The sequence below is a fragment of the Pristis pectinata genome, chromosome 8, assembly GCF_009764475.1.
Source record: "Pristis pectinata isolate sPriPec2 chromosome 8, sPriPec2.1.pri, whole genome shotgun sequence".
In the NCBI taxonomy this organism is placed as follows: domain Eukaryota; kingdom Metazoa; phylum Chordata; class Chondrichthyes; order Rhinopristiformes; family Pristidae; genus Pristis; species Pristis pectinata.
Window position 1 is genome coordinate 12104481 of NC_067412.1, and position 26213 is coordinate 12130693.

At 42.6% G+C, this 26213-nt stretch overlaps 1 protein-coding gene across 1 annotated transcript in view; it reads right to left on the reverse strand.

Annotated features, from left to right (window-relative positions):
* ccdc78 (coiled-coil domain containing 78) overlaps nt 1-26213 on the reverse strand; it is a 66671-nt gene that overhangs the window by 24936 nt on the left and 15522 nt on the right. Inside the window, exons 9-13 of the mRNA XM_052021252.1 lie at nt 21455-21586; nt 14536-14667; nt 13120-13206; nt 5723-5902; nt 1692-1859 (exon numbers count right to left, since the gene is read on the reverse strand). Coding sequence (XP_051877212.1) covers nt 1692-1859; nt 5723-5902; nt 13120-13206; nt 14536-14667; nt 21455-21586 — 699 coding nt within the window. The remainder of the gene's footprint in view (nt 1-1691; nt 1860-5722; nt 5903-13119; nt 13207-14535; nt 14668-21454; nt 21587-26213) is intronic.

Below are 26213 nucleotides of genomic sequence, written 5' to 3' on the forward strand. Positions count from 1 at the left end.
TTGTGGGGACCTTTTTTGAATTATTTTCAAAATCTCTGATTTGGTGACTAAAACACAGATATTGGCTGACACTGTTATGTTTTTAAGAGTTTTTCCTTGTTTTTTCCATCAAACAGCTTCGGTTTTTGGTAGTGGGAGTAGATTTTTTTTAATAATAAAATATTTCAATTTTTTTCTTGTATTAACTATTATATGTGATTATTTAGAGTATTGTGATCTTAAGTTATGATTTAACACAACGTATTCAGTAATATTTTTACTCTCTTTTGTGATGCATGTTCTCTGTATTTTTTTCATGGATTTAATAAAAATATTGTAAAATAAAGAAAATTTTTGAATTATTAAATGTAATTTTAAGAGCTTTTATGGGTCTCTAAATGTCCCACATCAGAACTAGTAATTACAGACAGATTTAGAGGGGATCTGAGGAAGAATATTTTCACTCAGAGGATGGTTGAAATCTGGAATGCGCTGCCTGAGAAGGTGGTTCTCTCACTACATTTAAGCATCATCTGGACCAGCACTTGAATCAACCAAGGCATAGTTGGCTACAGACCAAGTGCTGGTAATTGGAATTGGTATAGAGAGGTACGTGGTGGTCTGCATAGACATGGTGGGCCAAGTGGCCCATTCCTGTGCTGGATGGCTCTATAACTCTTGCATCTTTGATGGCCTAATCTCAGATTTATACCACAAATACAGTGCCCTCTAGAAACTACTTGACCAGTGCTTATTGCATTTATGCAGCCTTTATACCATCATAGAGTAGTACAGCACGGAAACAGGCCCTTTGGCCCAATTTGTCCATGCGACTATGGTGCGCACCTAAACTAGTCCCATTTGCCTGCTTTTGGTCCATCTCCCTCTAAACCCCTCCTAAGTACTTATCCAAATGTCTTTTAAATGTTGTTGTTGTAACTGCTTCAACCACTTCCTCTGCATGAAGAAGTTGTCCCTCATGTCCCTTTTAAATCTTTCACCTCTCACCTTAAACCTACACCCTGGGAAAAGACTATGCGTGTTCCCCTATTTATGCCTCTCCTGATTTTATATACCTCTATAAGGTCACCCCTCAGTCTCCTATGTTCCAAGGAATAAAGTCCTAGCCTGGCCAACCTCGCCTTTTAACTCAGACCCTCAAGTCCAGGCAGCATCCTGATAAATATTCTCTGCACTCTTTCCAGTTTAATGACGTCTTCCTTCTAACAGAGCAACCAAAACTGCACACAATATATCCAAGTGCAGTCTCACCAATATCTTGTACAACTGCAACACAACGTCCCAACTCCTACACTCAATGCTCTGACTGAAGGCCGGTATGCTACATGCCTTGTTCACCATCCTGTCCACCTATGATGCCGCTTTCAGTGAACTATGCACTTGCACCCCTAGGTCCCTCTGTTCCACAACACTCCCCAGAGCCGAACCTTTCACTGTACAAGTCCTACCCTGGTTTGACTTCTCAAAATGTAACATGCACACTTATCTATATTGAAAGCCATTTTGCCAATCCTCGGCCTGCTTACCCAGCAGATCAAGATCCCCCTATAATATTTGATAACCTTCTTCACTGTCTACGATACTATCTATATTAGTGTCATCCGCAATATCTAAGGGTGTGAGACTGGGTGGGCATAGGCATCCCAGTGAATAAAATGTGACCATGTTCTTAGCAAAGAGGTTGCCTTCACCTTCTGGTTGCTGAGCCTAGCCACGAGATCCTTTACTCTGCTTAACTCCACTGCAGCTTCATCATAGATGGCTCGTGATTTCACATACTGGTCCTGTTCCGTAATCAGGGAATTCCTGGAGTTGGCCAAGTTCAGGAGCTCCGTGCTCAGTTCATCATTTCTTGCAACCTGAAACAAAACAGATATTGCTCTTAATTAGCTCAATCCATCAACGCCTCTGGGAGTCAAAAGTCTATGGTAAATCTTAATAGAAATTTCACTATTTAAACTTTAATTCTCCTTTTTATGACCTTTTCCTTCCAATCTAATGTTTAAAATATTTATTATTTAAGTAATATTTTTAAAACTACCTTTTCTGTTCTTTCCTTGTATCTGATATTTAAATAACATTTCTAAAGCTTCAATTATACTTTCTTAAACTTTTCTTCCTGTCTAATAAAGGGTTTTTAAAACTTTAATTAGCTTTTTATACTTTTCTGATATTTTTAAAATTTCATTGTCCTTTTCAAAACTTTTAAAAAATGTAATTGGCTTTTCTTTACATTTGATATTTAAATAATGTTTGTAAAACTTTGTTTCAACTTTTCCTCGTATCTGATATTCAAGTAACCTTTTGTGTTCAAGTTTGCAAAGATTTAAGATTGACATCAGGGGCGGATTCAGACCTGGAAGTGGGATGCCTGATCTCCCCGTTGTCCTCAAAACCAAAAGTGCACTTCATTTCATCTTGCTGTCCAACTCCAGTAAATCCCACAATCCCCAGCACAACGGAGGCAAGAAATGTTGTCTAGGAGCATCATTCAGCAACCCCCAATCAAACAAGGTAATTACCCAACAAAGGTCATCGTGAATCCCAGCAACAGGAAGCAAATGGCCTCACTTATAGCATGCACAGGATTTATCTACAGGGTGAAGTGCTGACAGTTTTAACTGATGCTTTTAATGAATGTAAACGAATAGAGTGGAAAAAAAATCATTCTCAACTTTATACCAACCTAAAGATAAGATATCTTTATTAGCCACATGTACATCAAAACACACAGTGAAATGCATCTTTTTGTTTTGCGTAGAGTGTTCTGGGCGTAGCCCGTAAGTATCGCCACGCTTCCGGCGCCAACATAGCGTGCCCACAACTTCCTAACCCATACGTCTTTGGAATGTGGGAGGAAACCAGTTTTAACAGGTCATTCAACAATTTATTGCCAGAGGAATTGAAGACAAAAGTAGGGAGGTTATGCTTCATTTAGTAGGGGATTAGTGAGACCACATCTGGGAATGTATATACAGTATCGTTCTCCTTACTTAATGAAGGATGTAAATGTGCTGTGTGGAGCTTGCATCCCTTGCTTGTGACCGTGTGTGTTTCCCCCAGCTTCTACCCACATGCCAAAGATTGGTAGGTTAATTGCTGTAAATTGCCACTGGTGTGTAGGTGAGGAGTAGAACCTGTGGGGAGGGAGGCTGGAAATGATGGGAAGATAGGAAAATCAGTGGGGAAATAGGAATGTTCTGTGAGCAGGCATAGACACAATGGGGTAAAATTGTCTCCTGCTATGTCATAAGGAAATATGTAAAAATACAAGCCCCTGAGGGGTCTTGACAGGGTAGATGTGAAGTGGATGTTTTCTCTTATGGGAAAATCTAGGAGTTACTGTTTAAGTAAAGGGGTCATTCATTTAAGATGGAGATGAATTAAAAAAATTTCTCCCAGCAGGTCGAGGGTTTTTGGAGCTCCCTTCCTCAAAGGGTGGTGGGAGCAGAGTCTTTGAATATTTTTAAGGTAGACGTATTGGTTTATTATTGTCACTTGTACCAAGGTACAGTGAAAAACTTGTCTTGCATACCGTTCATACAGATCAATTCATTACACGGTGCATTGAGGTAGTACAGGGTAAAAACAATAACAGAATACAGAGTAAAGTGTCACAGCTACAGGGAAGTGCACTGCAGGTAGGCAATAAGGTGCAAGGTCAAACAAGGTAGATTGTGAGGTCAAGAGTCCATCTCATCATATAAGGGAACCGTTCAATAGTCTTATCACAGTGGGATAAAAGCTGTCCTTGAGCCTGGTGGTACGTGCCCTCAGACTCCTGTATCTTCTGCCTGATGGGAGAGGGGAGAAGAGAGAATGACCCAGGTGTGTGGGGTCTTTGATTATGCTGGCTGCTTCACCAAGGCAGCAAGAGGTATAGACAGAGTCCATGGAGGGGAGGCTGGTTTCCATAATGCGCTGGGCTGTGTCTACAACTCTCTGCAGTTTCTTGCAGTCCAGGGCAGAGCAGTTGCCATACCAAGCCATGATGCATCTGGATAGGATGCCTTCTATGGTGCAGTGATAAAAGTCGGTGAGTGTCAAAGGGGACATGCCAAATTTCTTTAGCCTCCTGAGGAAGTAGGGTATGGTGAGCTTTCTTGGCCGAGGTGTCTATGTGGTTGAATCAGGACAGGCTATTGGTGATGTTCACTCCTAGGAACTTGAAGCTCTCAACCCTCTCGACCTCAGCACCATTGATGCAGACAGGTGCATGTACACAGGTAGACAGATACTTGACAGGCTGGAGGGTGGAAGGTCACTGGGGAGTTGACAGCAATGTAGAGCCATGATCTCGTCAAATGATTGGGAAGGCTTGATGTACTGAGTGGCCTTCACCTGTTCCTAATTTGTATGTTTATAAAAGATCATTGCCTCGTGTGAAAGAAGTTCTTGATGTACTTTCCATTGTTACAAGATAGAGGTTGATTTAATTAGTGGGCCAGAATTTGATGGACCCAATCACTATATAAATGTAAATTGTTGTGTATTTGTGATCTGGGTTGTGCAGAGTTAGAATAATGTATACAGCATCTAGGAGCAGATGTCAAATTGTCCTGAATATTGTGTAAAAAAAACTAAGGTTCAAGGGTCTGTTTCTATTTTACAGTTAAAAGCTTTTGTAGTTCCAACTCAAACCCCTGATCTTTGCCAACACCTTGCTACTATTTAGGTATTTCCGCCCCTGAAGTCCACTATCTGCATCTTTTGTTTTTGTATTCACTCAGTCCTTGCTGATCTACTAAGTTCCTGTGCATAAGAACAATAGAAATAGGAGCAGAAGTAGACCATCTGGCCCATCGAGCCTGCTCTGCCATTCAATAAGATCATGGCTGATCTGGCCGTGGACTCAGATCCACCTACCTGCCTTTTCCCCATAACTCTTAATTCCCCTATTACGAAAAAATCTATCTAACTGTGTCTTAAATATATTTAATGAGGTAGCCTCTGCTGCCTCCCTGAGCAGAGAGTTCCACAGGTTCATGACTCTCTGGAAAAAGCAGTTTCTCCTCATCTCCATCTTATATCTATTCCCCTGAATGAGTGCAACATACACTGTGTAAAATCTAACTCATTGGCTGCTGGTATCTGCTCAGGCACTTCACTTAATCACTCTCAACTCATCAGATTCTCTAAATTTCCAACCCAGCCTTTCATTGTTACCTTTTCAGTGTGTCCCTTTGAAGTAACAATCTCCTCCTCACATCTCCTGTTGAGGAATGGGAGCAGCTGAAGGTTAATCATCAATTTACCTAATATGTATGAATATGGCAGTACAGAGCAGGACTTTTACAACAGTTGTTCTCTCACATGTAATCACGTCTCTCCAGTTAATTCAAACTCCAATGCAAGTGATTGCAGAAAAAGATCAATTTAACAATTTCATTTCAGAAAGAGTAACTCCACAGTCATCCACCACAAATTAAATTTACAGAACCGATTTGGTACACTACAGCAATTGCAAAATAAACTAATAGCCTCTAGCAACAGAAAAATTCCACAGCAGTAGCTCTTTTTCAAAAAAAATGTCATTACTACAGAAAAGGAAAAAGAAAATTGCCTGAGATGGTCCACTTAAGATCACTGTATTTTCCAGTAACTGAAAATTAATGTTAAGAATGTTTTGCCATGCTGACAAAAATCTGCTCAAATCGGATAACTTGAGGTACAGTGTATAATATTAAGGAACTCCACTAGACCACTAGTTAAATTCACCCACCTCATTTTCATGCCGTTTACTTAGTGCCATATAATTGCTCTTCAGAACAACATATTCATCTGCTAGTTCCTGACGATTTTTCTCCAGTGCCTTCAGCCGATTCCTAGCCATCTCATATTCATTCACACATTTGTTTCTCTGCCCTTCCAGTTCCACCGTTCTGTTTTCAAGAATTAAAATCTGCAAAGTGGCAACATCAGCATGATTGACCGTGAAATGCATCCCGCAATTGTTGTTTCAGAGTCCTGTGAAACGTGAGTAGTTGTAACTGGACGGTGATATTTATCTTCTAAACTGTGCCAGAAGTCAAAGCTTCTGCATAAAATTGACTGAACCAGCAAAGGATCGTGGAATATTGAACAAGTTATGCCAGTACATACAGGGTCAAATTCCTGTGATCTTTTAGGGGGGTTCAATAGTTAATTTGCCCTAAGCATTTGATAATCGAGTACAGGCCAGTTTAATCTAATTAAACTTGTGTGAGCTTACTAACAGGAAAAGTGAGAGGGAGAAAACCAGATACTGAGTCAGAAAGGAGAAATATAAATAAATAAATTTGCAAAGTTTTGGGATGTTTATGAGAGATATGAAAAAAAATCGAAACATCCCAAAACCTTTTCTATACAGTATTGAATATCATTTTTAAAATAGGAAAGTTTTTTTTTCTGCTGCCGCAAAATTATGCCACAAAGTTAAGGTCTTCTGAAGTGATACTTAAAATAGCGCAATTTAACCCTGATTTGCATATATTCAAAAGTATTCACCAGAATAGTATAAGGAGCTTAAAGAGGTTGCAAAATCAAATAAACGTTTCAAACTGAAAGTGCTGGCAGCACCCACTTACTGGTAAAGCAACAAGGTTTGAACCTGATAAAGAAAGGAAGACGTGTATTTATCTTGTGCCTTTTATATCAGAATGTCCTGAGGCACTTCACAGTAAATGAAATACATTTTGAGCAGTAGTGTAGGAAACCTGACATTCAATTTGCCAGTCTCTCACAATCTGCAATATGACCTAGGGGCGCAGGTACATAATTCCTTGAAAGTGGCAACACAGGTAGACAGGGTGGTGAAGACATTTGGTATGTTTTCCTTCGTTGATCAGGATGTTGAGTACAAGAGCTGGGATGTCATGTTACAGCTGTACAAGACATTGGCAAGACCACATTTGCAATACTGTGTGCAGTTCTGGTCACCCTGCTGAGATGTCACTCAACTGGAATGGGTGCAAGAAAGATTTGCAAGGGGGTTACCGGGACTAGGGTTTGGGCTGTGAGGAAAGGTTGGATAGGCTAGGATTTTTTTTCCCCCTGGAGTGTAGGATGCTGAGGTGGTGACCTTATAGAGGTATATAAAATCATGAGGGGCACAGATAAGGCAAATAGCCACAGTCTTTTCCCCAGGGTAGGGGAGTCCGAAACTAGAGGGCACAGGTTTAAAGTGAGAGGGGAAAGACTTAAAAGGGACTTGAAGGGCAACATTTTTTCCCCACACAGAGGGTGATGCATACATAGAGCAAGCTGTCAGAGAAAGTGGTAGAGGTAGGCACATGGATAGGAAAGGTTTAGAGGGATATGGGCCAAATGCAGGCAAATGGGACTGGCTCAATTAGGTAACTTGGTTGTCGTAGACGAGTAGGGCCGAAGGGCCTGTTTTCCATGCTGTATAGCTCTGTGACTCTATGATAATCACCGGATGATCTACATTGTCGCAAGGTGTTGGCAGGGGTTTGAATTGGAACTCTACTTCAATGGCTTTAGCTGCCAATGGTCTTGACAGAGGGGTAAATATTGGGATGGACACCAGAGACAATTCTCTGGTCTTTTGCCAAACAGTGCCATGGGCATTTGACCTCCACCTGAGGGGACAGTGGTGGCCTCAATTCATCATCTCATCCGAAAGGCAGCACCTCCAGAGGTGCAGTATTCCCTCAATACTTCACTGGAGTCTCGCTTAGGTTTGGGGCTCAAGTCTCTGAAGATGGATTTGAACCCACAACCTGCAACTTGGATAAGACTGTCAACCACAGAGTCACAGCTGATGCCAAGATGGGTGAGGTAAACATTCCTTTGCTGCAATTCAGAATGGCATCTAAAGAAAAGATTCTGGAAAACACAGCCTGTTTTTAGGACATATTCAAAAGGGTTTGTAATAATGCCCTTCACTCGTTTTTTTGTTCACTTCACTCACGTACGTTGCTTTATACTTGTATTCCGGTTTTCCACCACAGTTATTCTGTTTAGTGTTTGCTGTGGGAACAAACTGATGATTTTTCCCCTTTATTTCCAGATATTCTCCAGGTGACTGAATACACTTAATCTCCAGGAATCCAATTCTTTTGATGTATTATCTCTTTCACTGACTATACACACACAGTAAATGAACTCTTAACAGTCAGTTTTTTTCCATCAACGGTTAACACTGGGGGAAATCAAGATGCAATTCACAGCCAAATTAGCAGCAATGACTGAAGCTTAAAGATGTAGGTCTCAAATCACAGTGATCCAAATCAACTCTTATCAAAGGGAGTAATGCAAGGTCTCCATGTCAGTGGCTGCACTTCTAGTTGCTATGCAACCTACTAATGTCATGGAGAATTCGTTCCCTTTCTGCAGATTGTAAGCCAGGACTTCAGATCGCACTTCCCGCTTCTATTTCTTCCTGGCGGACTGACCTCCACCTTGCAAAGGCCAGGTGGAAGCTCTCTGACGCCTCTTTGTACCTACCCCTGGACCATGACCCCACCAACACCAGGCCACTGTCTCCTGCACTGTCACAGACCCCATCACATCAGGAGATCTCCCCCTCCAAAGCCTCCAACCTGACAGTTCCTCAACCCCACACTGCCTACTTCTACAGAACATGGAACGGTACAGCACAGGAACGGGCCCTTCAGCCCACGATGTCTGTGCTGAACATGATGCCAATTTAAACTAATCCCAACTATCTGCACATGATCCATATCCCTCCAGTCTCTGTCTAAATAACTCTTAAACATTGCTATCATATCTGCTTCCACCACTTCCCTTGGTAGTGCTTTCCAGGCACCCACTACTCTCTGTGTTTAAAAAAAACTTGCCTCATAAATCTTTAAACTTTCCCTCACTTTCTATCTCCTCCCAAGAATGAAAGGCTTAATGTATGAGGAGCATTTGATATCTCTGGGCCTGTACTTGCTGTACTCGATGGAGTTCAGAAGGATGAGGGGGGATCTCATTGAAACCTACCAGATACTGAAAGGCCTGGATAGTGTGGATGTGGAGAGGATGCTTCCATTAGTAGGAGAGTCCAGGATCTGAGGGCACAGCCTCAGAATAGAGGGATGTCCCTTTAAAACTGAGACGAGGAGGAATATCTTCACCCAGAGGGTGGTGAATCTGTGGAATTCATTGCCACAGACGGCTGTGGAGGCCAAGTCATTGGGTATATTTAAGGCAGAGATTGATATGCTCTTGATTGGTAAGGGGGTTAAGGGTTACAGGGAGAAGGCAGGAGAATGGGGTTGAAAGAAAAATCAGCCATGAGTGACAGAGCAGAATCAACGGGCTGAATGTCCTAATTCTGCTCCTACATCTTATGGTCTTACCCACCTCCCCTGTTTGCTTAAGATCTTTTACAAGGCAGATTTAGTGAAAGAAATACAAAAGAAAACTACCATGGATGCTGCTTGGATTGGGGAGCATGCCTTCGGGGTAAACCTAGTAATTTCTAAGGTAGGGACATGTTCATTACAGCTTTGTGGGCCGAAGGGCCTGAATTGTGCTGTAGGCTTTTCTATGTTTCTGTGGAGACTGGGAATCTGAAATAAAATCAGAAGAGGCCAGAGACACTCAGCAGGTCAAACCCACCCTCCCCTCACCCACCTCTATCACCCCAACCCATTCCCTCTATGCTCCAAAAATGTCCAGAAGTCCAAATAACCCAGCATCCACCATCCTCCGGGAAAGGAAATGTAAAGATTCAGAGCCCTCTATGTAAAGAAACCTCATTCCTAAATACCCAACCCCTTATCCTGTAACGTGGCTCCCAAGATTTAGATTCTGCAGATGTGACAAACATAGAAACAGAAGCAGAATCAGTCATTTAGCCCCTCATGCCTGCTCCACCATCCATTAAGATCACTGCCAATCTTTTACCTCAGCACCACATACCTGTACAAGTGTGAAGTGTTACCAAAGTAAGTTAAACCTGGGCAGGATTTACACGGTAAATGGCAGGGTCCTAGAGGCCGTTGTAGAAGAGAGATACCTAGGAGTATAAGTACATAGTTCCCTGAAAGAGGCGACACAGGGTGGTGAGGATGACGTTTGGAGTGCTTGCCTTCATCAGTTAGGGCAATGAGTGTAAGCGTTGGGACATCACAGTAAATGCAGGCTCACTCTTGAGTTTTAAGAATAAATTGGATAGATACATGGCCGGGAGAGGTCTGGAGGGTTATGGACTGCGTGCAGGTAAATGGGACTAGCAGAATAATGTTTTGGCACAGACTAGATGGGCCGAATGGCCTGTTTTCTGTGCTGTAGTGTTCTATGACTGCACTGTGAGACCACACTTGGAGTATTGTGTGCAATTCTGGTCACACAGCTATAGGAAGAATGCCGTTGAGCTGGAAAGATTGCAGAAAAGATTCACAAGGATGTTACCCAGACTGGAAGGCATGAGTTATCACGAGAGACTGGATAGGCTGAGACTTTTTTCCCTGGTGACCTTATAGAAGTATACAAAACCATGAGGGGCATAGTTTAGGTGAATGGTCACAGTCTATTTCCCAGGGTAGGGGAGTCTAAATCTAGAGGGCATAGATTTAAAGTGATAGGGGAAATATTTAAAGTGGACCTGAGGGGCAACTTTTTCCACACAGAGGGTGGTGGAACAAGCTGCCAGAGGAAGTGGTTGAGGCAGGTACAATTACATTTACAAGACATTTGGACAGATACATGGAGAGGAAAAAGGGCCAAACACAGGCAAATGGGACTAACTCAAGGAGGCAACTTGGTCAGTATGATAGGGCCTCTTTCCGTGCTGTGTAATTCTATAATTCTAATCGCATATCTCTTCATTCTCCTAAAATCAAAAAGTCTTATCAATCTCTTTTTGGAGCATACTGAATGTCTGAACATCTACAGTTCTATGGGTAGAGAATTCCAAAGATTGACTACCTTTTGCATGAAGACATTTCTTCTCATCTCAGTCCTGAAGAGCCTACCCCAGCCAGAGTAAATATCAACTCCTCTGTGGAGCCCCTTTACCCTGTAAACCCCCTTTAGAATCATGTGTTTCATTGAGACCACCTCTCATTCTTCTAATGAGCTACACTGACGCTTGTGAGAGAGGTGGGTACATTTATAGAAGGTGGCTCAGGCCATGGACTTCTACTCAGAAACCAGTGTTTTCATGCAGGGGAGGGTGGAAAACAGAAAATTTACTATATTAAGTATTTTTGCAAGTATTGTTCGTCCTTTCATCCATGCTACAAGTCCATAAGATACAGGAGCAGAATTAGGCCATCCAACCCATCAAGCCTGCTCTGCCATCCAATCAACGCCGATTTTTTTTCCAACCCCATTCTCCAGCCTTCTCCCTGTAACCATAAATCCCTTTACCAATCAAGAACCTATTAATCTCTGCCTTAAATACATCTAATAACTTGGCTTCCACAGCCCTGCATGGTAATGAATTCCACAGATTCACCACCCTCTGGCTGAAGAAATTCCTCCTCATCTCAGTTTTAAAGAGAGGTCTCTTTACTCTGAGGCTTGTGCCCTCGGATCCTAGACTCTCCTACTGATGGAAATATCCTCTCTACAGCCACTCAATCCAGGCCTTTCACTATATCCGCGTTTCAGCATACAATGTAGAGATGGTGGTTCACTTGCACTAGTTATTTCTACACTTGTGTGGATTGTTTCTGAATTAACGTCCCGCACCAGTAATTATTCAGTAAACATTCACACACCAGTTACTCAAGGAAAAGTCTGTCTGGACCAAGGATGCCCCAAAGACCTTACACAGAGTGTTAATCACAGTTTACAAACACACAAAGCTCCAGGCACAAAATGAAGCCTGACACTCCTTGCAACCAGAGGGTGGAGGGTGGAAAATTGACCCTAATGAGGAGGAGTTGATTCAGATCACATATCAGAATGGAAAAACTTAACTTTGGACCAGGCAACAGGAATCCCAATACTAACACCATAAAACACATGGCTCACTAAAACCTTTAAGGTAAAATTGTTATGTAACTGTCTTGTGACTGCTAAGCTCCAAGGAGCTTAAGCCTCACACTACACTTATCTCTACATATGATGAGTGCAGCATGTGTTGAGAACATGGCCCTTTTTTTAAACTAACAACATCAGCCATTATCCTGAACTCATACAGAAATGACCTGATTCACTTTCATTTTCTCAAACAAGGTTAAAGAAAAACCCCAAAAATATCAACTAGACAAGACTACATCTGAGCCATGCAAGAGCCTAGTGTCATAGCATTCTATTGACCTTTCTGAGAGGGTCGTTAGCAAGAGATGGAGGAGAAGCAACTTCTTGGCATCAGCCCTCTCAGAATATTCTATTTCTCAATAAGATCATTTCTTATTCTCCTAAACTGCATTGTTTGATATTTTAGAAACCTACTTCTCATCAACAACTTTCTTCTCAACACTTCTGACAAAACCCCTAGCTGATTTAATGAAAAGTTGATCCCTGAAGGCGATCAGATGGATTTCAAGAGATCACAGTGATGGAGAAGGTATTGTAGAGAGCTCTAAGACAGAGTTTGTGTCTCAGATCATCAGATAAGGCTTCCAGATTACCAGCACACATAACCATATTGCTGCCATACCCCAAGTATGATGACTATCAAGAGGGACTGATGATCGATACAGGGACAGACTATCTGTATCAGTCTGTATACAGATACAGACTGATGTTACACTGTATAATCCCCTGGTATTATACAGCGTAACAGTACCAGGGGAATGGTAGTGTAGAGATTATGTGAACTAGTTATTCAGAGGCCTAGATTAATAATCCAGAAAACTAAATTCAACTACTAACGCAGCTGGTATGCATCTTATAAATAAATCTGGAACCAAAAGCCTAGCATCAGTCAGGATGATCCATGAAGTACCAGACTGGTGCAAAAACTCATCTAGATCACTAATGTCCTTTAGTGAAGGAAATCATCCTCACCTATTGACTCCAGACCTAAAGAAATGTGGCCTGCTCCACAATGTCCCAAAAAGCCATACACTTCAGGGCTAATTAGGGATGGCAATAAACGCAGGAGAACACATATCCTCTGAACGAAAATACAACTGTGAATGAGGCAAAGTCACATGAGTTGATCAGCCTTCCATCACAGAAAAGAATAGGTGTGTTATATGGCTATAGTACCTTGTTCTTAAGTTCAAAGTTATCAGCTTCATATTGTTCTCGAATCTTGTTTGTCTGGATCTGCAGGTCAATCAAGTCCTTGGAAATCTAGATAGGCAAGAGGAATCTCTGGGAATGAATCAGCAAATTAGTCCAAAACAGATCAGGTGTAAAATTTATATAAAAAATTACATAGTTAGTTTGGAACAAAATTAAGATTTTCTGAAAACCAACAACTAAGTTATTACTGAAATTATTGCTCAGCAGACTGCTCAGGATTTGGGTTTAAAGTCACATGACCAGGCTGGTGCTATGTTCATTCCCTTCATTTACGCTGAGAAGGTAATAGGGGAACTTCAGCGGTGAGGGAGCCGGAGACTCATTCAAGGTTTCAACCCCTTACCTACGTGCAATGCCCCCTGCTGTAAGAGACATGTGCAAGAACCTCAGTTTAAAATAGGCCCTGCCTTGGCAATACCAACTATAAAGTCATTGAGGTGTAGAATCACACAGTGCCAACCATCAAGCCTCCATTTACACTAATCCCATTTTATTCTGCCTGTATTCCCATCACCTGTCTCCAGATTCTGCTGCTCACCCACATACTCAGAACAGTTTACAGTGGCCAATTAACCTGCATGTCTTTGGGATGTGGGAGAAAACCAGAGCACACACAGAAAACCCATAAGCAAACACTAACGACACTGGAAGTCAGGATTGAACCGGTGTTGCTGTGAAGCAGTAACACTATCAGATGCATCACTGTGCTGCTCCTCAAACCTGAACCTGCCAAAACATATGGGGAGAAATTGTACAAATTAGTAAATCATCCCAAGCTGCTAAATTGCCGCTGGATGTCCAATTGGCTTCCACAGCTCACTGGTAGTACATCAGTGCAACCCAAGTCCCAATTTAGAAAAGACTTTCTCCGCGACTTCTGTTGTGCACTTCAACAGATCACTTAGTTCAAGCTCAGCAAATGCCTAAAACCCCATTTCTATTCCCTTTCTGTCTGAGCTTACACACAGCTATTAGAAAATCCACCTTGGTGACATTTTTTAAAATCCTCTTCAGGATGTTTTCATGTCAATCAATTGTTACTCTCACCTAGCCTTAAAGAAGAGTCTTTGCAGAAAACCCAGAATGAAAAAAAATAACAGAGGTCATCACATTATCTGGTCCCTACACCATATCATTAAATCTTTCAGATGTGATGCTGGTAGGTTAATTAGACTAGTGTCTGAACTCCAGGATGAAGAGCATCCTGAACTGAGAGAAATGTTTCCATTTCTCTTGGTTCAGGATAATCTTCTTCATGGAATTCAGATACAACAACAAAAGTCCCAAACCACTTGCTGCTCTTCACCCATTGTTCCCATTCCACCCAAATTAACACTCGAGTCTGGTGGACTGAACTTTAGATGTTCAGAACCTCACCTTCAGTTTCTCCTCCTCACTGAAGACCAGTTTAGATGAAAGATCGGTCTTCGACCCGGCCAGCTGTCCCATCTTACCCTGGAGCTCTCCTAGCTTGGTGTATAAACGCTCGTTCTTATCACGAAGGTGCACCTGTAGAAACAGTAGATGTACCAAATCATGGCAGTGAATAACATTTCCTGGTAAAGGACTGATCACATGAAACATTGTCTCTGAAAGCAGGTTAATTGCATTTATTAGCCCTTCAATTGTCCTTAATTCGCTCCCACCTTTTGCTCTTGTTAAAAGAGTGATGAACTTTCCAAAGTGTCAACTTAGCTATTCCACGTTTACAAGATGTGGGGATATTGCAGCATTTATTGTGCCCCTAATTGTTCATGAACAGGGGGTTTGGAAGGCCATTTTAAAGCTTTGGGTCTGACCAGACCAGGTAAGGACAGCTGGTTTCCTTCCCTGAAGGATGGTCATAGACTTGTTAGTTAATTAACTGAACTTCAATATTCTAGTTGCAATGGGATTTAATATAAGCAACGTGTTCACTTGGCCATACAGGTCCTCTATTGATCCCACTGTTCAATAAGCAGATCTGACCTTTGGCTTCAGTTTCACTTTATTTGCTCCATAATTCTTGATGTCCACATGCTCAAGACCCTAAGTTACAGTACAATATTTCACATTATACGACATCAGGCCTCTATGGCAAGGAGACAGAGCATCCTATCTGGTCCTGCTCCCAAGCTCTCTGACCTGCCTTTCACCTGATGCTGAGATATCTGCCTTCCCTCTTGAATACTTCCAGGCTCCCCTCTCAACCACTCCCTGGCCCTCCCAGGTCCCCTGCCACCACCACCCATTTTGACTTCTCCAAAGCTCCACAGCTACCGCTCCACAGTTATGATTATACAGGAAAAAAATAATAATTAAAAAAAATTGCGGGTGTTGGAAATCTGAACTAAAAACAGAAAGTGCTGGAAATATTTAGCAGGTCAAGCAGCATCTGTGGAGAGGGAACAGAGTTAATGTTTTGGGAATGTTAAATTTATTTCTCCTGCCACAGATGACTTGCTGAGTATTTCCAGCTTTTTCCATTTTTGTAACATTAATTAAAGTTTTTTTCCATTCTTCTGCTAATTTATGGACATGCAAATAATTTTTCAGAGCATACAGAGTAGAAAAGGTGTGTATTTAAAGAAAGCTGAATTTAGTGAAATACCACTGTCTAGTAAAGTCCTGTAAAGTAGGGGCTGGTTTTAACAATGCATAAAGGAGCACTGTCAATTTCAAAGAACTAATTCTGACTAAAACTCTTACATTTAAATACCTAATTCAAATAATAGAACATAGAACAGTACAGCACGGTGCAAGCCCTTCAGCAGACGATGTTGTGCTGAACTATATGAACACCTCCTCCATGATCAATCTAACCCTTCCCTCCAGCACAGCCCATAACCCTCTATTTTTCTTACTTCCATGTGCCTATCTAAGAGCCTTTTAAATGTCTCTATTGTATCAGCCCCCGACAGTGCATTCCAGGCACCCACCACCTTCTGTGTAAAGAACCTACCTCTGCCATCTCCCCTGACCTTAAACGGATGTCCTCTGGTATTGACTATTGCTGCCCTGGGCAAAAGGTGCTGGCTGTCCACTCTATCTATGCCCCTCATAATCTTATATACCTCTATCAAGTCACCTCTCATCTTGCATCGCTCAACCTTTCCTCATAAGACATGCTGTCCAATCCAGGCAGCATCCTGGTAAATCTCATCTGCACCCTCTCTAAAGCTTCTACATCCTTCCTATAATGAGGTGACCAGAACTGAACACAATACTCCAAGTGTGGTCTAACCAGAGTTTTATAGCACTGCAACATTACCTCGTGGCTCAATACCCCGGCTAATGAAGGCCAACACACCATATGCCTTCTTAACAACCCGAATGCGGCAACCTTGCAGGATCTATAGATGTGGACCCCAAGATCCCACTCTTCCTCAACGCTGCTAAGAGCCCTGCCATTAACCTTATATTCTGCCTTCAAATTCAATCTTCCAAAGTGCATCACTTCACACTTCTCCGGATTGAACTCCATCTGCCACTTCTCTGCCCAACTCTGCATCCTGTATATATCCTGTTGTAACCTATGACGACCTACTACACTATCCACAACACCTCCAACCTTCGTGTCATCTGCAAACTTACCAACCCATCCCTCTACTTCCTCATCTAAGTCATTTATAAAAATCACAAAGAGCAGGGGTCCCAGAACAGATCCCTGAGGAACACCTCAGGGCAGAATATTCTCCATCTACTACCACCCTCTGCCTTTTGTGGGCAAGCCAATTCCAAATCCACACAGCCAAGTCTCCATGGATCCCATGCCTCATGACTTTCTGGATGAGCCTACCATGAGGAACCTTGTCAACCATTTTACTGAAGTCCATATACACCACATCCACTGCTCTACCTTCATCTACTTGTTTTGTCACCTCCTTGAAAAACTCAATTAGGTTCGTGAGGCACGACCTGCCCCCACAAAGCTATGCTGACTATCCCTAATAAGACTATGCTTCTCCAAATGCTCGTAAATCCTGTCCCTAAGATCCGTAAATCCATAAAATCCTGACAGCTTGCCCACCACTGACGTAAGACTCACTGGTCTATAATTCCCAGGATTACCCCTATTTCTTGAACAAGGGAACAACATTAGCCATCTTCCAATCCTCTGGTACCACTCCTGTGGCCAGGGAGGATGGAAATATAATATCAACACCCCAGCAATCTCTTCCCTTGACTCCCGTAGTAACTGGGGTAAATCCCGTCCGGTCCCAGGGACTTGCCTATCCTAATGTTTTTCAGAAGCTCCAACACTACCTCTTTCTTTACCTCAACATGCTCCAACACATTAACCTGTTCTATACTGACCTCACGTTTGTCAAAATCCCTCCCCCTAGTGAACACTGAAGCAAAGTATTCATTAAGATCCTCCCCTACCTCCTCTGCCTTCAGGCACATGTTTCCTCCTTTATCCCTGAGCAGTCCTACCCTGACTCTAGTCATCCTCCTGTTCCTTAAGTACGTGTAGAACTCCTTGGGATTTTCCTTAATTCCACTCACCATGGCCTTCTCATGTCCCCTTCTAGCTCTCCTAAGTCCTTTCTTAAGCTCCTTCCTGGCTACCTTATAATTCTGAAGAGCCCTGCCTGATTTTTGCTTCCTAAAGCTTAAGTATGCTTCCTTCTTCCTCGTGACTAAATATTTCACTGCTCGTCAACCATGGTTCCGTTACCCTGCCATCCTTTCCCTGTCTCAGTGGGACAAACCTATCCAGAACCCCGTGCAAGTGTTCCCTAAACAGTCTCCACATTTCTTCTGTGCATTTCCCTGAGAACATCTGTTTCCAATTTACGCTCCGAAGATCCTGTTAGCCCTCCCCCAATTAAAACCTTTATCATATTGTCTGCTTCTATCCCTATCCATGACTATGCTAAAGGTCAGGGAGTTGTGGTCGCTGTCTCCAAAATGCTCTCCCACCAAGAGATCTGAAACCCGATCAGGCTCATTGTCTAGTACCAGGTCCAGTATCTCCGAAATGCTTGCCCACCGAGAGGTCTGTCACCTGACCAGTTCATTGCCTAGTTCTAGATCCAGTATGGCCTCTCCTCTAGTCGGCCTGTCTACATACTGTGTCAGGAATCCTTCCTGGACACACCGAACAAATTCTGCCCCAGCTAAAACTTTTGCACTAAGGAGGTGCCAATCAATATTAGGGAAGTTGAAGTCTCCCGTGACAACAACTTCTGTTATTTTTGCACCATTCCAAAATCTGCTTACTTATCTGTTCCTCCGTGTTCTGGTGGCTATTGGGGGGCCTATAGAATACTCCCAATAGAGTGATTGTTCCCTTCCTGTTTCTGACTTCCACCCACACTGACTCAGTAGATGATCCCTCCACCATGTCCTCCCTTTCTGCAGCTGTGATACTGTCCCTGATTAGCTATGCCACTCCCCCACCTCTTTTACCTCCCTCCCTATCCCTTTTGAAACATCTAAACCCTGGAACATCAAGCAGCCAATCCTTCCCTTGCAACAGCCAAGTTTCTGTAATGGCCTCAGCATAGTAATTCCACTTACTGATCCGTGCTCTGAGTTTATCACCCTTATTCTTAATACTTCTCGCATTAAAGTAAAGAAATTTCAACCTATCCAACTGACTGTGTCCATGACCTATCCACTGAATAAAACATTTATAAAAAATACTGAACTCCAGCTTTGCTGGATTAGTTCTCTGGCAACTGGATCATTCATTTTTTTTATTACAACTATGAATTATCAGGACAGGTTTTGATGAGCTCTTTAAAAAATAATTCTTTAGAGTTTACAACATGCTGAGTTATTGTCAGCCTATGGATGGGTTTTACAGCAGGTCAAGGAATCAAAGTTTAGCTCAAAGAAAGAGTGCCAAGTGCTTGCATTCTCTGAACAAGTTCCAACTAACACAGGGATTTCCCTATATCGCAGGCTTTCAGAGACTGCACTCATGTCCTTGGTGTGCCTCCATGGAAATTTGCTGCCAGGAGAATTTGGCTTTAGCTCTGGAGATCCTGGTCTGCCCCCTGTGCTAAATCATTCCTCTGCCCTTCATTATTGAAATCCTAAGTTGGTAACATGTGCCTCTCTTGAATAGAAGATATCCCTCCTGTGGGTCCACGATCTGCATCTCCCCGTTGCCACACTTCAACTCCCTGAACCACACTATCACTGACATGTCAGTCCTCGGCCTCCTTCACTGCCAGGGGAATTCCAAGCGCAAACTGAAGGAACAGCACCTCATTTTCCGCCTTGGAACCTTGCATCCTAACGGCATGAACGTTGAATTCTCCCACTTTAAGTAATCCCCACCCCCCTTCCCCACAACACCACCACCCCCCCTCCCCCACCCCACCATGCTTCTTCTCTTCCTCCCATTCCTGGCATTTTTTTCCCCCCTTTTTCTCCTAACCTTTGACCCATCCCCCGGTGGATCTGCTCTCCCCTCCTCCCCCGCACCTGCCCATCACTATCTCTTACCTGCATCTACCTATCACCACTTTGTGCCCACCCCACCTCCCCTCTTTTGTCCACCTATCACTGCTCTGCTTTTCCCTCCTATATATTGGGCTTCCCCTTTTCTTATCTTCAGTGTTGAAGAAGGGTCCTGCCCGAAACATTGACCGCCTGCTTTTCTCCACGGATGCTGCCTGACCTGCTGAGTTCCTCCAGCATCATCGTGTTTTTCATCCCTCCTGTGGGTCATGTGATCGACCAGCTTCTTGACATCCCTGTCAGTAAAAATAGAATCCCTCTCCCTGTCCTTGGGAAGTACTGGGACAGCTACGATGAAGTGAACAAAAGCTTTCAGTAACTGGAAGAGAACTGGTGGTTTTGAGCGTCCTTACAAATTGTCAGCTACATGTCTAAGTGCTGGAAGCACTGAGAAATTTAACGTTTGCCAGAATTTGGCAGTACTGTTCCCAAAGCTCTGGGAATTGATGCTATTTCTCAACTGGTGCTGACGAATTCCATAATCTCTTAAGGACTTTAAAACAACAGGTTCAGAGAGCTATGTATTGACATTTCAAAAACAGCAGAGATGGATTTCAAGGCCAATCTGTTTCATAATGTTGGTTGAAGGTTAAATATTAGTTCAAGGAAGATAGCTGAGGTTTCCCTCAGAGCTTTAACTGAACACTGGTTGGAAAATCTGGACCCATAGAACCAAAACCCATCCCTCACACCTCATTCAAAGGGACTGCTATTATTACAAACACAGAAAATGCTGGATATGCTCAGCAGGTCAGACAGCATCTGTGGGAAGAGAAACAGAGTTAACGTTTCAAGTTAGAAATCCTTCATAGAACCTAAATGGAGACAAAAGCAACTCGTAAAGCTGCAGGAAGGTCTATTATTGTCCCGCTTTCTAAAATTTCTTCAAAAGTTACCCCAGATTAAAAAAATAAGCATTCCAAAGTTCCACATTTTGTTGATCATTTCTATGTTTGGAGCTGACATGACTGACAACAGATGGGTATTTCAGCACCACGACTCCTCTCCCAGTATTACTAAACGTGCCACCAAGAACACTGGAGCATTACTGATGCTGACTAAAACACTTACTTTGCACACTCAGCATTGCCAAAAGCAACTCCTGGCAGTGTGAAAGCACATGAAAATCAGTACTTCACGTGTGTCTGTTTACTTCTGTATAACAATTGCATAAATAGCTGAATAACACTGCCGAACAATGACTGGAAAAGATTCATTTCTATATAATTTCTGCATTAGAAGGAGGAAAGTTTTGCAATTATTGGTGGCTTTCATAATTTCAGGATCTCCCAAAATGTTTTACAAAGGAAAGCTTTTAGAAGTTTAGTCACTACCATAATGTAGTAAATACAGCAATAAATTCGCAGGCAGTAAACTCCCACTAACAATGTATGATTTTAACTAATTTTAAGAGTGTTAATAAGGGATAAAGTAGAGCTGAACGATAGAGGAAGTTCTTCTTCTTGTTTTCAAAGTAGTGCCATAGGATCTTTTATATCTGACGAGAATTAACTTTGATTTGGAGTCACAGCATCAGCCACCAGGTTCTATCTCAGATCACACCATAACCTTGTAGAAGAACAAAACTCAGTACCATGACTCACTGCGATACCCATTACAACAGCAAGAAATATAAATAAAGTCAATTTAGTGTTAAAAATATGAAATTTAACCCTTTTACACATAATGGTTGAATGTTTTCAAAAATAATGTAGAAATACATCATATTAATTGGGATGGGATTTGAGTCTTCCATATTCAGCTGGCCAACAATGGTGTGTTTGCCATTCGGTTTAAGACAGTTATGTACTTTAGAGCAATGCTCAAACTGGTATCTTACGTTTTCGTTGCTCAGTCGACGAATTTGATCCTTGAGTGCATTGGTTTTCTCACTCCCAGCCTTGGTGCCCATATCCTCGCCAGAATGGTATTGCAGTGCCAAGATCCGTGCCCGATACTGGGTCAGCAGTGACTACAGTCGATCGGAAAACAGAGTCAACGCATGCCCACACCCCTTCACGACAAGTCAGCTTGCATCTACAGGCAAGACTGAGTGCACAATCCCTCTGTTGCTATAAACAGTTTGTTGCTACCTCTTTTGTTACTCTGACTGGTTGGAAGCAAACTGCCCCCCCCACCCCCTTTCATTGAACCTTAAACAACACGGAGGTGGAGCAGACTGATTGAACTCCGGTTACCCGTGAGATGGCGAACCTGCTGCTGGAGGCATTGTGCTACAGACAAGATCTGGCTCATATTTTTCAAATAAAAGATCGTGTCATTGAGAAAGGATCACATAACAGATTCTATTGTGAGGGTGTAAAATCCTCATAAGAATACAGATCATACTGCACCTAAAATTGTTCACTCTAGTTCTACAAAACACATTCCAAAAATATATTCCCATGCCTAGAAATTCACCCCTCATCTGTAGGACTGATGTAGTGCCAGCAGATTGTACTCTGCCTTAAAGTTCAGTACCACTGGCAGGACACAAACAGGGCATTTAGTTTATTAGAGATATCTTTATTAGTCACATGTACATCAAAACACACAGTGAAATACGTTTGCGTAGAGTGTTCTGGGGGAAGCCCACAAGTGTCACCACGCTTCCGGCACCAACATAGCATGCCCACAACTTTCTAACCCGTACGTCTTTGGAATGTGGAAGGAAACCGGAGCACCCGGAGGAAACCCACTTTGGGAGGTCTGTGCTGGGATTTGTTGCACACTGGTCTTCTCCTATCCTGCTTCATCACCTTATCAGCTTATCCTCCTATTCCTCTCTCCATCATGGACTTACCTTACATACTTCTTCGCAATTCCTCGTTACCTCTCCATGTATTTGTGAGCTTCACATTCTGGCCACTGTCTATATGAAAACGATCCTCCTCAACTTGTTACATTTATTATTGACCGCATTCTGCTTATGACTCCTACTTCTGGATTCCCTTACAAGTGGAAACATTTTTATGTCCACCCTATCAAGCCCCTTTATTACTTTTAAACATACTTTTAGGTGACCATCTCAGCCTTCTCCAGAAGAGAGATCAGAAATCTAATAAGCTCTCTTCTGGTTCCATCTTGACAAAGTTTCTTCCATCCTCTTACTATGGAGAGGTGAACATAGGAGTGGTTTAGATCATGAAGTCTCTCAAAACTGCTTGGTCATTTAGTAACATCATAGCTGAACCTTTAGCTGATTTCCACAACCCTTGGCTCCTTCAATGCCCAAAAATTGGTTCGATCTCAGCCTTGACTTTGCCCCATGACTGAACAGCCACAACCCTCTGAAACATGGAATGACACATATTCATAATTTCCTGAGGGAAGAAATTTTTTCCTCATCACCTTATCCATTTGTTCAGCCACTCTCAATGAATTATTGACTTGGATCCCAAGATCCCTCTGTACTTCAATGCTATTAAGGGGCCTACCATTAACTGTATACTTTCTCCTTTCATTTGACCTCCCAAAGTGCAACACCTCACACTTATCCAAATTAAACTCCATTTGCCACTTCTCTGCCCATATCTGTTATGAATATTTTGCACTATTTATTTATTTTTGGTAACTTATGGTAATTGTATATCTTTGCACTGGACTGCTGTCGCAAAACAACAAATTTCACAATATACAAGTCAGTGATGATAATTCTGATCCTGAGTTAATCCCTTATCCTGTAAACATGTCTCCCTTGTTCTGGAATCCCCAAGCCGCAGGAAATAGCCTCCCAACATCTGCCCTCTCAATTCCTCCCAAGAAATTGATACATTTCAATGAGCTGACCTCTTGTTTTTCTAAACTCCAAAGCATAAACACCCGTTGTACTTAATCTCTCCTCACAGGACAGCTCTCTCATTCCAGGGATCAATCTAGACAAGGATATTGTTCCTTAGGGAAGGAGACCCATGTGTTGTCTCACCAAACTAACTCACCAAACTAAAAGACAACACCGCCAGTTTTGTCACACTCCAACACTACTACAGAGGAATGCCAGCCTAGAATTGTGTGTTCAGGTCTCAGGAATGGGAAATGATTCCAAGGGAGCCTAAAGTATGCAACCCAAGTTTTAACATCGAGGATTTATCATGTTCTATCTAAGGTAAGCTCACAGAACCACATTTTAATTCCACTTAGGATTCCCTGATTTTTTAAAAAAATTCATTCAAGGGATGTGGGCTTTGCAGACTGAGCCAGCATTTAATTGCCCATCCCTAGTTGCCCTTGAGAAGGTGGTGGTGAGCTGCTTTCTTGAACCTTGTAGTCCTTGAGGTGTGGGTATATCCACAATGCTATGAGGGAGAGAGTTCCAGGGTTTTGACCCAGCGATGATGAAGGAATGGTGATATATTTCCAAGTCAGGGTAGTGTGTGGCTTGGAGGGCAACTTCCAGGTGGTGATGTTCCCCGTGCTTTTGCTACCCTTGTCCTTCTAGCTGTTCGAGGTCATGGATTTGGAAGGTGCCATCTGAGGAGTCTTGGTGGGTTACCGCAGTGCGTCCTGTAGATGGTACAAACTGCTGCTATTGTGTGTCGGTGGTGGAGTGAGTGATTGGTTGTGGATGGGGCGCCTACCAAGTGGGCTGCTATGTCCCGTGTGGTGTCAAGCTTCTTGAATGTTGTTGAAGCTGCACTCATCCAGGCAAGTGGAGAGTGTTCCATCACACTCCTGACTTGAGCCTTGTAGATGGTAGACAGGCTTTGAGGAGTTAGGAGGTGATTTACTCACTGCAGGATTCCGAGCCTCTGACCTGCTCTTGTAGCCACATTGTGTACACGGCTACTCCAAATACCAGCTCTCAAGAAGGTGGTGGTGAGCCATCTTCTTGATTCATTGTCCTTCTTCTTGTGGCAGTGTTGTTCGGCAAGAAAATCCAAAATTGAGATTCAGCGACAATGAAGGAACAATGATAGATTTCCAAGTCTGCCTAACCAGCCATTAAATGGCAGAGCAAGCTCAACGTGCTGAATGTCTACTCCTGCTCCTAACTCATACATTCATACGCAAGTCAGCATGACTTAGAAGGTAACCTTCAGTTGCTGGTGTTACTGTGCACCTGTTACCCTTTAGGTTGAGAGATTGGGGAGGGCGGTGGCGGGCGGGGTGCAGTCAGAGTAGCCTAGACAAGCAACTGTAGTGCATCTTGCATACGGTACACAATGCTGCTACTGTGCAGTGTGGTGAGAAAGTGAATGCTTAGGATGGGGTGGATGAGATGCCAATCAAGCAGGAAGCTTTTTCCTGGATTGTGTTCTTGAGTGTTTTTTGAATTGCACTCATCCAGAGACAAATCAAGAGGATTCGGTGCATTATAAATGGAAGAAAGACTTTGGGGTGTTGGGAAATGAGTCATTCATTGCAGGATAGCCAGCCCCTCACCTCCTCTAGCAGTCACATTATGATGGTTGGTCCAGTTGAGTTTCTGGTCAATGGTGCTAATGGAACCATCATTTGTAAATGTCAGTGAATGTCAAGGGTAGGTGGTTAGACTCTGTTGGTGATGGAATAACGGAAAGCATACAGTTAATAGGAGTGATTCTGACTTTGCAATCGTGGATTTAAGGTTTGCATAATCTGGACTTGTGTTTTCCCCAGTATAGAAGATGAAGAGGGGATCTAATTAAGAGACTCATGGATCCAATGGAGATTATTTCCTTGACAAGAACTTAAAATTGGATGCAGACCATACAGGGGTGATATCAGGAAGCACTGAGGGAGGTTCAATCACAAACTTCAAAACAAAGATTGCTAAATTCTTCCAAGGCACGGCCTTTAAGGTTGCAGAGGACAGGTAGGTAGACAGACAGGCAGGTCAGATGTGATCCAACTGGTGCTACAAGGGCTAGATGGTCTCCTTCTTTTCCTATACAATATACCACACAATTTGTTTATATGTTATGACTTCAAATAGAAGTAAATGTTGGGCCATTTAAACAGACTGTTGATATGCTATTGCCTGTTTCACACCATAACAGAGAGTCAAGAAGTCTCCAATATCATTTTAAAGATTAAGTGTGATTCACAGAGAAAACATTCAATGAAGGAGCTGTGGCTTTTTAACTACAAGACATGGTTGAATGTTGCCATCTTCTGGATATCACATGCTCCTACAGTATATAAATCAGCAGCTCAAGGTGTACAGACGTCTCAAAGCCCAGGCTTCCAGTCACTTCCATAATGGGCGGTAGTGAAGGCAAGGATGGGAGGTACTGTTTCCCAGTAGGTGACTCCATCGGCGGGTTTGGAGAGCGGTGGATGACAACAAATTGGAAGAATCTAGCAATCTTTGTTTTGAAGTTTGTGATTGAATCTCCTTCCAATCTCAGTAGACTTTTCAGGAGGAGGAAGAGTCCCTGAGTGCTATTGCTTCCTGATATCACCCCTGTATGGTCTGCATCCCATTTTAAGTTCTTGCCAAGGAAATAATTTCCATTGGATCCATGAGTCTCTTAATTAGATCCCCCCTTCATCTTCTATACTGGGGAAAACACAAGTCCAGATTATGCAAACCTTAAATCCACGATTGCAAAGTCAGAATCACTCCTATTAACTGTATGCTTTCTGTTATTCCATCACCAACAGAGTCTAACCACCTA